General features: G+C 40.0%; 1 protein-coding gene across 3 annotated transcripts in view; it reads right to left on the bottom strand.

Annotated features, from left to right (window-relative positions):
* BIVM (basic, immunoglobulin-like variable motif containing) overlaps positions 1 to 16,258 on the bottom strand; it is a 78,451-nt gene that overhangs the window by 40,566 nt on the left and 21,627 nt on the right. For all 3 annotated transcript variants that reach the window (XM_047848714.1, XM_047848695.1, XM_047848705.1), the window contains exons 4-7: positions 13,922 to 14,017; positions 12,580 to 12,684; positions 12,272 to 12,366; positions 1,002 to 1,134 (exon numbers count right to left, since the gene is read on the bottom strand). In XM_047848714.1, the coding sequence (XP_047704670.1) occupies positions 1,002 to 1,134; positions 12,272 to 12,366; positions 12,580 to 12,684; positions 13,922 to 14,017 (429 nt within the window). The remainder of the gene's footprint in view (positions 1 to 1,001; positions 1,135 to 12,271; positions 12,367 to 12,579; positions 12,685 to 13,921; positions 14,018 to 16,258) is intronic.

The following is a 16,258-nucleotide window of genomic DNA, read 5'->3' as shown; positions in this document are numbered from 1 at the left end:
CCTAAAAATGAAACCCTAAAGTCAGATGCCTAAATCCCACTCCGGGAAATTCAAGTAGATCTAGAGGGATTTGCACAGTTGTAAAGGCATCTCAAGTGATGCTTAGGTACAGACAGAGGTGTGGAACTCTCCCCTAATGGGTACAAAGTTGGACTACCTACTTTTTCATGTTTTATGTTTGATAGATGTCTGGAGTAAGGTGAAGCCTCAGGATGAAACCATAGAAGAAACAATATACCTCACCTCCAGAGAGATGAATAAAACATTTTAGGATTCAGAGAGATCAAGTACTTTCCCTCCTGTTCCTCATTCACAAAACTATAATGTCCAGCTTCCTGGTTCTCCCAGATCTCAGGATACTGCCCCAGCATCCCCCAACCCCACAGTGCCTTGAGAGGGACTCATGCTTGCATGGCCTCCAGCCTCAAAGAACCCATCCTATCCCCAGATGAGGAAGCCATGTTCTCCCTGGCTGACCTTCAGCCTTCACCAAAAGAAGAGGGCTGCCCTCTCCTCCTCCTCAATGACCGATGCTACCCACCCAGGAAAACACTGATAAATTCCACATTTTTCACTAGGAGGAAAGAAGATGCTTCTTAATGTGCTCAGTTGGGACAACTTTTTGACACAAGATCCCCTAACTCATTTTCCATGTGAACAATGGATGAAAACACAGTGACATAATACGTGAAGTCCTTTGCAATCATTTTGTAATAAAGGTAAAAGTGGTTTTTCAGATGTCTTTCATTGCACGAGTCTGAACAACAGCATCTAAGTGGATAATGTAAAAGCCCAATTAACCAAATGCAATTCTGCAAAAGAACTAGCTAAATATTTAGAGCATAGACTAACTTGATGCAAATGAAAGAAATAATCAAGGCTTCCAATTTCTGAGTGACTAAATATTTCCTAAATGCTTTCTTTTTTTGGTGAGTTACCCACATAAAATATGGAAATGCTTCTCTCAGTGAGTTATCCACATGAAATATGGAAATCCTTACCTGAATGCTTTATTAGCTTTAACAGGGGTTGCTTCAAAGCCAATTGGACAAAAATAATGATTTTGGCAATGATAGATATAAGCCAGTGATTCATCTTTCAATCCATGAGTTAACTTCGACAAGGCCCCAGAAGCTACACAAAACAAAAGCAAACAAACTGAGGAACCATAAAGCACTGTGGACGCTTTACGCAAATGACTAGCTAAGGACTGAAGGGAAGACATGACTTGGAAGACACTGACATTGCTGGGGGAAAAGGAGATTTATAGATACATAAAAATATGAATAAATGTAGTTTTAGTTTTACCCTTTTGACTGAAATTCAGATAAACTGAATAGGAAACTTAAGACCTGAAATACGTCCTTGCTTACCAAAATCTTCTAATAACACCTACTTGTCTACAGAATTTAATTACCACATAAAACCTAACACCTAGTGTGTACAACAATCATCTCAACTTTTCTGGTTGTGCACATCTGTCACGGGAAATTTCTGAATCAACATGCCCATGAGAAGCATTTTTGTTTATGGATACTATGGTACTAATAGGACTTTATAGAAGACATACAAAAGGTAGGAATTTTGAAATTAAATTAAAATACTGACAATATAGGGGTGCCTGGGTGGCTCAGTTGGTTACATGTCCGACTTCAGCTCAGGTCATGATCTCACGGTTTATGGGTTCGACCCCCCCCCCCCCCCCCCCCCCCCCCCGCATCAGGCTCTGTGCAGACAGCTCAGAGCCTGCAGTCTGCTTTGGATTCTGTGTCTCCCTCTCTCTCTGCCCCTCCCCCACTCATGCTCGCCTGCTCTCTCTGTCTCTTTCAAAGATGAACAAACTTTAAAAAAAATTTTTTTTTAAATAATGACATTCTATTATGTTCTTCTCATTCCACAGTGGTCATCTCACACAGTCCCAGGAATGTATATGTCCCCAGTTTGAAGAGCACTGATGTTGATGGGTAGATAGTACACAGACTCCAAAAATGCAGACTTTCCCCGCTAATACACACTTTAATGTTTCTACAAAAGTTACCCAGACAGGAGGGACAGGTTTCTCAAGCCAAGTAATGAGATAAGAACATCTCTCGGACAGGCTGATCATACCACAGACTCCTTCTTTTATATTTCCCACAGCTATATTAGTTGTGAAGTAATTTCAAAAGTAGTATCATAAGCAATAAGTTTTTACCAGCACTCAATATTTAAAGCCATTGACTGAGGTCTCATTAACATGCATCTCCCGGAAGAAACTAAATTATTCATGAACAAATAGCCCATTAAAACTGGAAAGCCTAAAAATAGGTGAAGTAGATGAAAGCTTGCAATTTGTGGTTTCTCTAATTGACTTTCTGGCCACTGAGATGGTTGGAGACCACTAAAAACAGCAGGTCAATAGCTGTAGCACAGCTAAGAAGGCAGGACCCCACCCTACCCCTGTAGATACACACGATTTGTGGGCTCCATGGAGACAATAACATTTCTGGCTTAAATTCTTTCTCCAAGGCTTCATGTAGGTCTTTCCCATAGATTTTACTTCATGGCCAGAAGCACCAGAACGTACCTGTATGGCAAGGTGATCTTTTCCACTAAAATCTCCATTTCATAATGACAAATGATAAATCTTTCTGCAGATTTTGGTTGACCTCCCCTGACAATTTAAAAACTGACACCCAAGGGCAGCTCTAAATGAAGAACCATCAGAACTAAAATTCAGAAGAGGGTCAGTATGTCACTTCCTTCATTACAGATGGGTTCTAGGATAGTGAGCAAACATAAATGTATGCATTTAGTCTCCTAACAGATTCAATAATTATAAAAGATGGTGACACACATAGTTGGTTTAGAAAAAACTCTTCAAACCTTTCTTAAAATTGTGAAAATGCCCCATAAAAAATTTTCTGAAATGACTAAAAGTTTTAATGAAAAGAATTTTTATTTTAGCTTCTTAATGGCTATCTTTAAGTATTTCACATTATCCTTCTTTAAGTCGAATGTAACACAAAACACCTGTGAACAGTAATGAGTCTAATTTCCTAGAATATATTCAGGATTTCAGAAGCAAATGAGATAACTAAGAAAATTTGCTCTCATTAACCTTCACATCTTTTTGTCCACTGTAAACACTCTTTGACCGTGTCCTCATTTTCTAGAAGACATGAGGTGATTTTTCTTCTGTAGCATAATGGTTATGGGCTTAGTGCTAGCCAGGGATGTTTCTGCTCCTTACCACAAGGTTCTGATTGATTTAGATTAGCAAGTTTTCTCTTAAAGGGCCAGAGAGTAAATATTTGAGGTTTGTGGGTCATGAGCACTACTCATACTACTCAACTCTGCCATTGTAGCATGGAAACAGCCATAGGCAATGTGTAAGCAAATGGATATGGCTGTGTTCCAATCAAACTTTATTTACAAAAAGGACTGTAGTTTGATGACCTCTAATTTAGATCAGTAATTTTCAGACTTTTTTCCATATGGAACCCTGCTGCAAGGAACGTTGACATGGCATACTAGTGCATAAAAAAAGCCAAAAGCAAGTTGCTGTGGCCAAAAAGGAGGTAGGGAATCTAGATCCCAAGTTCTCCCCCGACCCTGCACCAAGGCACCACCATAGCATTCCCATGGCTCACCTGAGCACAATCTGAAAATCACCATATTTCCTATCAATGGAAGACCCAGCTCTTGAAAAAGAGGTTGGATAATGCCTCTTTAGAAAGACCACAGCAATAGTTCTCAAGCTTGACACACAGGACTTGTTAAACACCTGATGGCTGGTACCCAACCCCAGAGTGTCTGAGCCAGCAGGTCTGGAGCGGGGACCAAGAATTAGTAGGTCTAACAAGTTGCACAGGTGATGCTGATGTTGGCATTCTGAGAACTGGCCTAGAGTTAAAGGAAAATTTCATTTAATTCAATTCAGTAAGCAATTTCTGTGCACCTACTAAGTATACCAGGAACCGCAGGCAAACAAAAGGCAAGTGATACACAGCACCTGAAGCTGCCCTCAGAGGGAAGATAAAACAAGTAACCTTAATAGAGAGTGGGATAAGACAGAGCCACAGAAAAGGGTTGTAATTCAAAGGAGGAAAAGCACATCAGGTTTGAAGAATCAAGAAAGGGGACATTCAAGACAGAACTTCACCAAGTGGTAGGATTTCAGCAATCCGGACAGAGGAACGGGCATGAGGAAAAAACAGGGGAGGGATGTAATTAGGGAACAGCAAGTCATCTACTTTAGAATCTAGGGTGTGATAGCGTAGCAAGGCCTACCGTACAGCACCCCAAGAATTTCAGGACAAGGTCAGAAAAATGTCACCCTCTGAAATAAAAAGACAGTAAATGCAGTATTTACTACATTGAGGTAGTCATCTGAAGACGTAACTTCCAGTCAGGAGAAGACATATCAATGTATTACTCATGGAAACTAAATTCAGAACGATGTTCAGCCTAGACCAGAGAATTTCTAAAAAAATCTGACACTTAGGGGCGCCTGGGTGGCGCAGTCGGTTAAGCGTCCGACTTCAGCCAGGTCACGATCTCGCGGTCCGGGAGTTCGAGCCCCGCGTCAGGCTCTGGGCTGATGGCTCAGAGCCTGGAGCCTGTTTCCGATTCTGTGTCTCCCTCTCTCTCTGCCCCTCCCCCGTTCATGCTCTGTCTCTCTCTGTCCCAAAAATAAATAAACATTGAAAAAAAAAAAAATCTGACACTTAAGTAACAAAGCAATCACTTCCAAGTGCAGGACCATGATCTGTATGGCACACAGAAGAAGAAAAGAACTAGGAGAATCAGCTGGCCAGCTGAACGGTGAGGAGATTTCCTGAGCTGCAGACAAGAGAATTCCGGTGCCTTGGTTTATTATATCTCTCACTGTAAGTTAATATATAAACAGTCTGGGTTTTTTTTGTTTCTTTAGCGTGAATTTGTTCTATACAGGTTGATTGATCATCTATAGGAAAACTGTAGAGAAGTCTAGAAGAATACATCAGAATGTATTTTACACGTTCAAAGACAAGAACCAGGGGGTGCCTGGGTGGCTCAGTCGGTTAAGCATCCAACTTCAGCTCAGGTCATGATCTCACGGTTTGTGAGTTTGAGTCCCAATTCAGGCTCTCTGCCATCAGCACAGAGCCTGCTTTGGATCCTGTGTCCCCCTCCCCCCTTTCCCCTTCCCCCGCTTATGTGCACAGGTGTATGCTCTCTCTCGCACTCTCTCAAATAAAGAAACATTTTAAAAAATCCTCCATTCCTTAAAAAATAAATAAAAACAAGAACCAGATTCTTTAACCCAGCACATAATATCATCCTACAAGACTCTTCCTCCCTTGACATCTTTTAAATACAACTGGTTCAGGGGCACCTGGGTGGCTCAGTCAGTGAAGCATCCGACTTCAGCTCAGGTCCTGATCTCACAGCTTGTGGCTTCAAGCCCTGCATCCAGCTCTGTGCTGACAGCTCAGAGCCTGGAGCCTGCTTCAGATTCTGTGTCTCCCTCTCTCTGCACCTTCCCTGCTCAGGCTGTGTCTCTGTCTCTGTCTTTCTCTCTCTCAGAAACAAACATTTAAAATATTTAAAAAATAATAAATAAATAGATAATAAATACAACTCGTTCATGTAGGACAGCAGTGAAAGGCCAGTCTGCATTGGCTTTGAGTGATGCTAACAATTTTATGCTTTAAGCAAGCACTAGAGAGCTCCTAAAATAGAAGGATCTATTAGCACTACTCTTTGAAAAGATCTACCTGCCACAGTGTCTAATAAGAATTGGAGAAACCAGTGGATGAGGAGAGCAGAATATTAATGCATCATCCAGCCGAGATGTGCTAAGGTTCTGTAGTAAGCTCATAGCAGTGGCCACGGTGAGAGTATCTGTGAGTAATATCGGGATAGAGCAGAGGTAGCTATTCTCTGTTACGCAAAATTAATGAGTTATGATACATACCAGAATAAAGATGACATACATGAACATTAGTATAACTGTTAAGCTAGCTGATTTTTAAAAATTAATCAAGGGGCACCTGGGTGGCTCAGTCGATTAAGCGTCCTACTCTAGATTTTGGCTCAGGTCATGATCTCACGGTTTGTGAGTTCAAGCCCCATATCAGCTCTGAACTGACAGCTCAGGGCCTGCTTGGGATTCTCAGTCTCTCTCTCTCTCTCTCTCTCTCTCTCTCTCTCTCTCTCTCTCTTTTCCCTTCCCCTCTGCGTGCTCTCTCTCTCAAAATAAACTTACAAAATAAGATGAATCGAGATTTGCCAGCATCAATGTTGGTAGCTAAGTGAACCAAGAGTTTTAAGGTATCTGAAGAATAATAATAGTAATATAATGGTAAAACTGAACCACTAGTTTGAACTAGTTGCTGACAACTTACTCAGAGTTTTATTATGAGTAATTACATCTCTGAAAAAAAAATACTTCCCTTCATATCAACAGTTAAATCTGCTAATTGTATCAAAATCCCTGTATTTTGTTTTTAGTCCATGAGTGAGCTCAGTTTCCACTGACTGAGGGACCGCTGCAAATGAGCAGGTCAGCAAACACTGGGGAGTTACAAAGTCGAAGAAACCTAGAACCCAGGAAAGCAGGCCTAACAGTCGTTACAGGATAACTTAAAAAGAGAATATACATTTCAAAGTATTTTTCAAGTGAACAGCAACCGGTGACAATGGTTTTCACTACTGAACAAATGAGACTACTGAGTCCACTGAGACAAATGAGAAAAGCCAATTTTAGAACTCTTTCTTCCACAAAGAGGGAGAACAAAAAGGTCTTCTGCTTGACACAGAAGCCCCTCCCTCTGACTACAATCAGAAGTTCTAGGGCGGCATGAGCGAGGTCACAGGGCACCACATATGGACTCAAAGGGCTACCGAAGGCAGTCCTTGCGGTCAAGGAGCTGGACAGACACGTTACAAAGATGAAACGTAAGGCTGCATATGCCAAATGGCCAATGACAAATGCAAATAATCAGTCCTATAGCAATTAAGAAGTGGCACCTTAAGTGGCAGGGAAAGCTTCAGCAATATAGCAGGGTTTGTGCAGGATAACATTGTTGAGAAGGAAGACCAGAAAATTCCACGGTGGGAAGCGGATCAATTATCCTTCAGGAAATACACACAGAAAAAGAAATAGTCAGGGAGGCACCCGGGTGGCTCAGTCAGTTGAGCGTCCAACTCTTGATTTCAGCTCAGGTCATGATCTCATGGTTTGTGAGATGAGTCCTGCGATGTTAGCATAGAGCCTGCTTAGGATTCTCTCTCTCTCTACCTTTCTCTCTCTCAAAATAAATAAATAAACTTTATTTTAAAAAAAGAAAAAGAGGGGTGCCTGGGTGGCTCAGTCAGTTAAGCGTCAATTCTTGATATTGGCTCAGGTCATGATACCACAGTTTATGGTGGGGGGATCGAGCCCCACAATGGGCTCTGCACTGACAGTGTGGAGCCTGCTTGGGATTCTCTCTCTCCCTCTCTCTCTGCCCCTCCCTTGCTTGCCCTTTCTCTCTCTCTCAAAATGAATAAACATTAAAAAAATTTTAATAAAAAATTAAAAAAAGAAAAAGAAATAGGAGTCGAGTATCGTGATAGGGAACATGAAAATAGAAATAAAACCGTGAAAATATATTATTAAAATTCATTTGAAGAAATGGCAGAAATCCTACTCCCCATGCCAAGAAAAGGGGGTTGGGTCAGGGGAATAGGTGAATAGGTAGTTTATAACACTCCTCAGTGAAAAAGACTTTGTGTATGTTGGAGGAAGTTTAAACATACGGGTAAAAATGTCTGTAGAGCCCAGTGCCACACAGCCTAGATTATTAGGGGCGCTGGTTAATCTACACATCAAATCATTAAATTAAAAAAGTCATAAAGAACCCAAGAAATAAAATAAATTAAATAAATAAAATACAAACCCTCAAAAATCTGCAAATGAGAGTTTCTAATAAAAGTATGGCATAAAATCTTAAAGGTGGACAGGACATTTGGACAAAAATTGCTTAAAATTCCAGAAGAGTGGTTCCTAAACCAACTGTCTCCGGGGCCCTATTAGTATTTTCTTACATTCCATTAATAAATAACGATGTTTCTTAATTTGGGAATTTGATTAAATTTACATAACTGACATTTCTGCTATACTCAGATTTTCTTTGATATCATATTCTTTCTGATATCACATTTCTTTCATATTATAATTCCTCTGAGTCTTCGTGATTCCCTTGATTTGCTTTAATTTTATTGACCTTTCTCTGCATAGAACCTGCCTCTCTATCTAGATGCTTGCTGATATTCATACAACAAAAATCCACAAACTTCTCTGATGAAATCCTCTTCTGATCCATAGGCAATAAGCAAGAAAAGAAATCCTGAGTCTCAGGCTGGTGTCTCCCGGGCCCCTCCTCATAATGCAGTCTTGGGACACCACCCTGAGAACTGTGTTATGGTATTTTTCCATTGTCTCAGACACATATGTGTGACATCCTCTCCATCAATTATTCCTTTATTTATAGAAAAGGTCTGCCAATCGCTGCTCTAGGTTAATGATTCACAGTGCGGACACATCCAAGTGGTTACACAAGACCCCTTGGGGCACAGAAACAAAATACTAGAACATTTACTTCTGTTTGTTGTCATACTTAGAAAAACTAAGCTCTACTAATATCTACTCTATGGATTGAGCATGCATGTCGCAAAAGGCCACATGTCACACACGTGCAGTCCCCAGAGAAGAGTCAGAGTCCCACAGAAGAGGTGCTGGCTTACATCAGTAATTACTGCTTAATGAATAGAATCATTATTATACTTTGTAATAATGAGAAAATGACTGTTTAAATCTTTTGGGCCAGAAAACGATTCTACTTATTTTGCGAAAATAAACATAAAGGTCTTAGGGCCAAATTATCCATTTTCCTTCACAAAAAGTCAAACGTCCCAAACCCACTTATTTGATGACAATGACACTCCAGTAACACTGATGTCAATTACAGTCATCATGGCAGATGCTTTTAAAAAATATATATTTTTTTTTCGGGGTGCCCTGGGCAGCTTAGTTGGTTAAGCATTCAACTCTTGATTTTGGCTCAGGTCACGGTCTCACAGTTGCATGAGTTTGAGCCCCACATCGGGCTCTGCGCACTGACCACGCGGGGCCTGCTTGGGATTCTCCCTCTCTCCCTCTCTCTCTGCCCCTTCCCTGCTCGTGCTTTCTGTCTCTCTCTAAATAAATAAATAAACTTAAAAAAAAAAAAACCATTTACTTATTTATTTTTAAGGGAGAGAGAGAGAGAGAGCACTCAAGCGGGGGAGGGTGGAGAGAGAGGAGGACAGAGGATCCAAGCAGGCTCCTGCTGACAGCAGAGAGCCTGATGCAGACACAAAGCTCAAACTGGTGAACCCTGAGATCATTGACCTGAGCTGAAGTTGGATGCTTAATCGACTAAGCCACCCAGCTGCCCCTGACAGATACTTTTCTTAAAAAGAAAAAAATGTAACAATCTAAAAATCAAACAAAACCCCTGTGCTAAGGAGAAATAGAGCATTTGGGAGAAAAAATGTTCAGTAACATTTCTATTGGTATATAATTTTGTTGGTGAAAATGAGGTATGTTAATTATAAAAAATACTAGCCATATAATAGCTCTAAAATGTGCGAGGACCGTTAAAAGCAGCCAACACTAGGACCCACAGAGCAAGTGGTTAGGTTTGAGATCTGCAACCAGGAGACCTGATCTGACACCTAAAAATATCACTCACTAGTTGTGTAACTCTGTTCAGTTTATTGAACTTTCTGCACATCTCAGTTTCCTCATCAGTAAAGGGGGGAATGACACATCTGTGCAGGACTGATATGGAATTAATGCAAGTAAATCAGTACAGTGCCTAGCACAACTAAATTCCCACTAAAAGATGGTTTTACTACTATAAAGCCAATGCTTAAAAACTAAGAAATAATAATATATAGTAAAATGTATCAAAAATTCCCTTCATTTCAATGAAATTACCCTCGAAAGTTTACACCATATGGGCAAGGTGACAGTGGTCAATGTGATATACCATATGATCATGGCCATGATAAACATCTTTTTTTACAGGCTGATATTATAAGCTATCAACACCATAAACTAAAGTACAGACCTGGCAAGGGTAAAAATCTAGAACCAACATAATTAATATTATTTTCCTTTAACTTGAAAAGATAAGGTATAAGGTGTCTCTTTCCTAGAACAAAAAATATATACATTCTTAGGAAATGTGTCATCTGGCTAATAAGGAGAAATTACTAAATATTAGTAAAAAGTACATTAGGGAACACCAGGGTTACCAAAGATGTTCCTTACTTGTCAGTGCTAATGTGGCTCAGTCAGTTAAGGATCTGACTTTGGCTCGGGTCTTGATCTCATGGTTCATGAGTTCAAGCCCCACATTGGGCTCTCTGCTATCAGGACAGAGCCTGCCTTGGTTCCTCATGCTCTCTCTGTCTCTCAAAAATAAACATTTTTTTTTTCAAGTTCAAAATTAAGCCAATAATCTAAATGATATGGAAAACTCTCTATATATCCATAACCAGTACTACTCCTGGTTAAACAGTGCTTGGTTTAGTTACTATATGCATATCGATGAATAAATCTGGCTTTAAGGAACAGATGTTGATCAGAATACATAAATTAATCACAGAAATAAGATAATATCCATGGTATATTGTTGTCTAAATAATTCTGAGTTTAGGACTGTTTCATACAACTAAACATACATAAATGTGAAAATAAACACAAATATATAAAATACAAAGTTTTTAAGCTGATACATCATTTTATCTTCCCTGTGATACATATACCCTACATCACCCTGCCAATGACATTACAAAAACACTGGTTAAAATATTGAAAAGATCGTTAAAATACGTAACTGATGCACTTCCAGAGATTAAAAAAGAGATAAAAATAGATCTTAAGAAGGCTTTTGTCCTGAGGGTTTCTGCTAAGCCCCATAAAATTTAAGGTACTTCAATGGGTGCAGGAAGGATGCAGGAAGTAAGCCTGGGGTTGCCCAGGATGGAGAGGGAAGGAAACCAGAATATGTCACCCAAAATATGCCTCTTTGACATAAAAATTATTTTGAGCTGAAGGCAATTAAGAAGCCACAAATGCAGGAAAAGCTCTCTCAACCCTCCCCCTCCCAACCTAAAGGCAGGATGTAAATTTTTCTTTTACTGGAGACAGACTCTTAGCCCAGAGATGGCACCAGAGGAATCTGCAAGCAAATCTTACTCCATTAGTGCCTTCCCAAAAATGTAACCTTCCCACAGTCTGCTGTCCTGGCACACTGAAAATGGCTTCCCTTTGTCCTGTCACTTCTTTACAAAGGTAATTGTTCTTTGTTGCAGAGGGTAAGTAAGCTGTCCTAAGCCACCACGCTGAGTTACTTTTCAGTGAAGTTTCTCCCACCTCAAGTTGTGCTGTAAGCACTCATAAACTGGCTTTCTCTTGTTAATCTGTCAAATATAACTAGCATATAACTAAACAATCCTTAAAATCAATTACTCTTGGGGCACCTGGGTGGCTCAGTTAGTTAAGCATCCGACTTCAGCTCAGGTCATGATCTCGCGGTCCGTGAGTTCGAGCCCCGCGTCAGGCTCTGGGCTGACGGCTCAGAGCCTGGAGCCTGATTCTGATTCTGTGTCTCCCTCTCTCTCTGCCCCTCCCCCGTACATGCTCTGTCTCTCTCTGTCTCAAAAATAAATAAAACGTTAAAAAAAAAATCAATTACTCTGTGATAGCCAAGACTATTCTATCATGGAACTTTGTCACTTTCAAAGTCCATTGTCCTGTTATTAGATGTTATTATGTAGGCCTAACATCAAATATTCTACAATCTTGGCATTCTTTTTTAGGAAGAGGAGCTACAAATTCCATGTTTCTTCCCGAAAGAGTTTTACCAGCATGCGTGCGCGCGCGCACACACACACACACCCCACAGGCCCAAATAATACAAATAATGTGTTGAAACAGTGTTTAGGACATGTTTCAAAACTCTAAAAGTTCTACATGCAAAGAGGAGGACAATTAAAAATATTCACCGGTATATGGGAAAGCACCCTACAGATTTCTATTACAATTTCCCCCTTGGATAAAGACATATAGAAGTAAAGACCGTGTTCAGGGTTTACAGAACGCCCCATTAATCAAATCAGCCAATCTTTGTGACGGATCCTAAAGTGTGTGTGTGTGTGTGTGTGTGTGTGTGTGTGTGTGTGTGTAAAAATCTTCCATGTGTTTACCTACCAGTTTCTCCGGCTGTTTTATTCTTCCCATGAGGCTTATATAGAACGTACGAGCATCCTTTTACGTGAAAGTGGTCATTAATTTGTCTAAACCATCTGCAAATGACAAGAAAATGTGCTCATAGCAATATTTCCATAGCACAGATAACATCAATGCCATTCCAGAGAAATTCGGGCAGCACCCAAGTTGGGCATATCCATAGCAGTTGGGGCCCAGCAGCTGGAAACCTGGTCCACAATCCACTTCTACAGCACTGCTATTTCACAGAACTAGAAATAAGGTATTGTCTGTAAGGGAGGACTTCATACCTCATAAGTGTTGTATTTCCAGTGAAAGGGCCGAACCTAATATCTTCAAATGGAGGTTGAAAGCCCAAAATATGTAAAGCTTCTTCTTGGGTAACAGGTGGCAGACTAGAAAAGAAACATTGCCTTTCATTTTACAGTTCCAGTCGCATGCAAATGATAACCTGTCTCAACGTTCATATGTCCATCTGATTTGGTTTTTGTTTTGTTGTTATTTTTTTTTTCTTCTTCTTCTTTTTTTTTTTTAATTTACACCTGAGTTAGCATAGAGTGCAACAATGATTTCAGGAGTAGGTTCCAGGGATTCATCCCTATGTGTAACACCCAGTGCTCATCCCAACAACTGTCCCGCATCTGATTTGTAAACAATTTTACTAATACAGGTGACCTTTGAACGATGTGGGTTTAAACTGTGCACTTACACACAGATTTTCTCTTTATAAATTCAGTGCAGAACTATAAATGTATTTTCTCTTTCTTAATGAATTTCTTAGTAACATCTTTGTTCTCTAGCTTACTTCATTGTAAAAATACAGCATATAATACATACAAAATACTACATACAAAATATGTGTTCATCTAGTTTACTTTATTGGTAAGGTTTCTGGTCAACGGTAGACTGTTACTAGTTAAGTTTTGGGGGAGTCAAAAATAATATGTGGATTTTAGACTGCCCTAACCCCTGCATTGTTTAAGGGTCAACTGCATTTTTAATGTTTATTTTGTCACAATAATGCATACTTACTTTTTTTTAATTTTTTTTTAACGTTTATTCATTTTTGAGAGACAGAGAGAGACAGAGCATGAGCGGGAAGGGGCAGAGAGAGGGAGACATATCTGAAACAGGCTCCAGGCTCTGAGCTGACAGCACAGAGCCTGACATGGGGCTCGAACTCACAAAATTGCGAGATCCTGACCTGAGCCGAAGTCAGACATTCAACCGACTGAACCACCCAGGCGCCCCAATAATGCATACTTATTATTTTCAGCTAAAGGCTTATAAAAAATAGCAATTTTCTTCTCGATTTATGAAAAATCTATTTTTAAAAATGTCCAATTACAGGAGTGCCTGGGTAGCTCAGTTGGTTGAGTATCTGGCTCAGGTCATGATCTCAGAGTCATAGGATCAAGCCCTGCGTGGTGCCTGCTTAAGATTCTCTCTCTCTCTCTCTCTCTCTCTCTCTCTCCCTCCCTCCCTCCCTCCCTCTGCCCCTCACCCCACTCTAAAAATAATAAAAATAAAATAAATAAGATATTTAAAAAGAAATCTTCAATGACAGAAAAAGCAATACAAAGTAACTTTGGAATTTGGAGTTTAGGGATACCACTAAATTAACATACTTACTTTCCAGCTCCTATTGTGCTGTACAAGAAATTCCAACAAGAAATTAATGAGGAGATGCCACAAGAAGTCTTATATTGCGGTCGGCTTATGCAGTACCTGAGAAAACAAAACGTTGCTTTCTTCACTTGAATGAATACAAAATATGCATATAGAAATATAACACTCATGGCAACTAAATGTGTTAACATAATGAAAACTTCTCTCATTAAAGCCAAGGTAAAATCTTTACTCCCTTAAAATATTTTTGTATTTATTAAACATATCAGAAATGCATGCACAGCAACAATAAACCATCCAGTTTAATAAAGTTAGCTAAGTTTAACCACTAATTAAAGTAGATGTTCTCCAAACCAATGGAAAAAAATGATATATAAATGCAGATACCAACTACTAAAATTTCAGCATAAGTTACTAGTTGAGCTGCATACATGATTATTTGCAACTTCAAAAATACTGGAGAAATGAAACAAAGCATTGTCCCCATGTATCAACTTTTCAGAGATTTTTCAACTCAGACTACAAAACATCAATTTATCACCCACTGTGTCCAACTAAAACCAGCAGCTCCATTGTCACAGAGAATTTTTTCTTTTTAGAATTTTATTTTTTAATTTTATTTATTTATTTATTTATTTATTTTATTTTATTTTTTATTTTTTTTTATTTTTTTTTTTGAGAGAGAGCACGAGCTGGGGAGAGGCACAGAGAGACGAAGGCAGAGGATCAGAAGCAGACTCCACACTGACAGCAGAGAGCAGATGCAGGGCTTGAACTCACGAGCCGTGAGATCATGACCTGAGCCAAAGTCCAATGCTTAACCGACTAAGCCAGCCAGGTACCCCGTTATCACAGAGAATTTTAAAATGTAGCACAAAATCCTTCCATAGCACAATTTCATTGTACTGACTAATCCAGACAATTTTCCAAACAGTCATGTGTCAAGAGAAGTGACCACAGCTAACATGAACAGAGGAGAAAAGAAGCAGACTATTCAATTTAAAAAAAAAAAAAAAGAAAGAAAGAAATAGTGGGGCACCTGGTGGCTCAGTCGACTAAGCATTTGACTTCAGCTCAGGTCATGGTCTCACAGCTTGTGGGTTTGAGCCCTGCATCAAGCTCTGTGTTGAGAGTTTAGAGCCTGGAGCCTGCTTCAGATTCTGTGTCTCCCTCTCTCTCTCTCTTGCCCTCCCCGGTCATGCTCTGTCTCTGTGTCTCTCAAAAATAAATAAGCATTAAAAAATTTAAAAAAAAATAGTATTGGGTTTCAAATTATTTCCCTAACTGCTTTTTTTTTTTTTTTTTTTTTTTTAAGTAATCTCTATACCCTTGAAGCTCAAACCCACAACCCTGAGATCAAGAGTCACAGGTTCTACTGACTAAGCCAGCCAGGCGCCTCTCCCAACTACTTTCTAATGAAGGTGCAAAACAAAAAGGAGAAACAAGATTTATCATCACTAAACACAGTTTTAGTATTACCTTACAATTAATTACAAAAAGAGGGGTGCCTGGGTGGCTCAGTTGTTGAAGCATCTGACTCTTGATTTCGGCTCAGGTCATGATCTCACGGTTGTGAGACTGTGCTCCTCCTTGGGCTCTGAGCTGAGTGAGGGGCCTGCCTGGGACTCTCTCCCTCTCTCTCTGCCCCTCCCCATGCTTGTGCATATGCTCAAGGGTGCATATGCGCTCTCTCTCTCTGTCTCGAAATAAATAAAAATATTTTAAAAATTAATTACAAAAAGAAAAATTGCAGGTGTACGTTTATTTGTATATGTGCATATAATATGCATAATGCACATACATAAGTCAACAATGACCCTTGTATCTACAGGCTTAAGATACAAAAGATGATTATGGTTACTAAACTATACGGTTATTATATAGCCACATAATACAGGGATTGTTATGGATTGAACTGCACCCACCTAAAAAAGATACACTGAAGTCCATGGGGCACCTGGGTGGCTCAGGCAGTTAAGAATCCAACTCTTGATTTTGGCTCAGGTCATTATCTCATGGTTTGTGAGACTGAGCCCCACATTGGGCTCTGCACTGACAGCATGCAGCCTGCTTGGGATTCTCTCTCCCTTTCTCTCTGCCCCTCACCCACTTGCAAGCACGTGCTCTCTGTCTCTTCTCTCTCTCTCTCTCTCTCTCTCTCTCTCTCTCTCAAAATAAATAAATAGGGGCACCTGGGTGGCTCAGTTGATTGAGCATCTGACTTCGGCTCAGGTCATGATCTCACGGCCCATGGGTTCGAGCCCCGCATCGGGCTCTGTGCTGACAGCTCAGAGCCTGGATCCTGCTTTGGATTCTGTGTCTCCCTCCCACTCTTCCCAC

This window comes from Prionailurus viverrinus, chromosome A1 (genome assembly GCF_022837055.1).
Source record: "Prionailurus viverrinus isolate Anna chromosome A1, UM_Priviv_1.0, whole genome shotgun sequence".
In the NCBI taxonomy this organism is placed as follows: Eukaryota; Metazoa; Chordata; class Mammalia; order Carnivora; family Felidae; genus Prionailurus; species Prionailurus viverrinus.
Note: the sequence above shows the minus strand (reverse complement) of the source record. Positions and strands in the feature narration are given on the sequence as shown.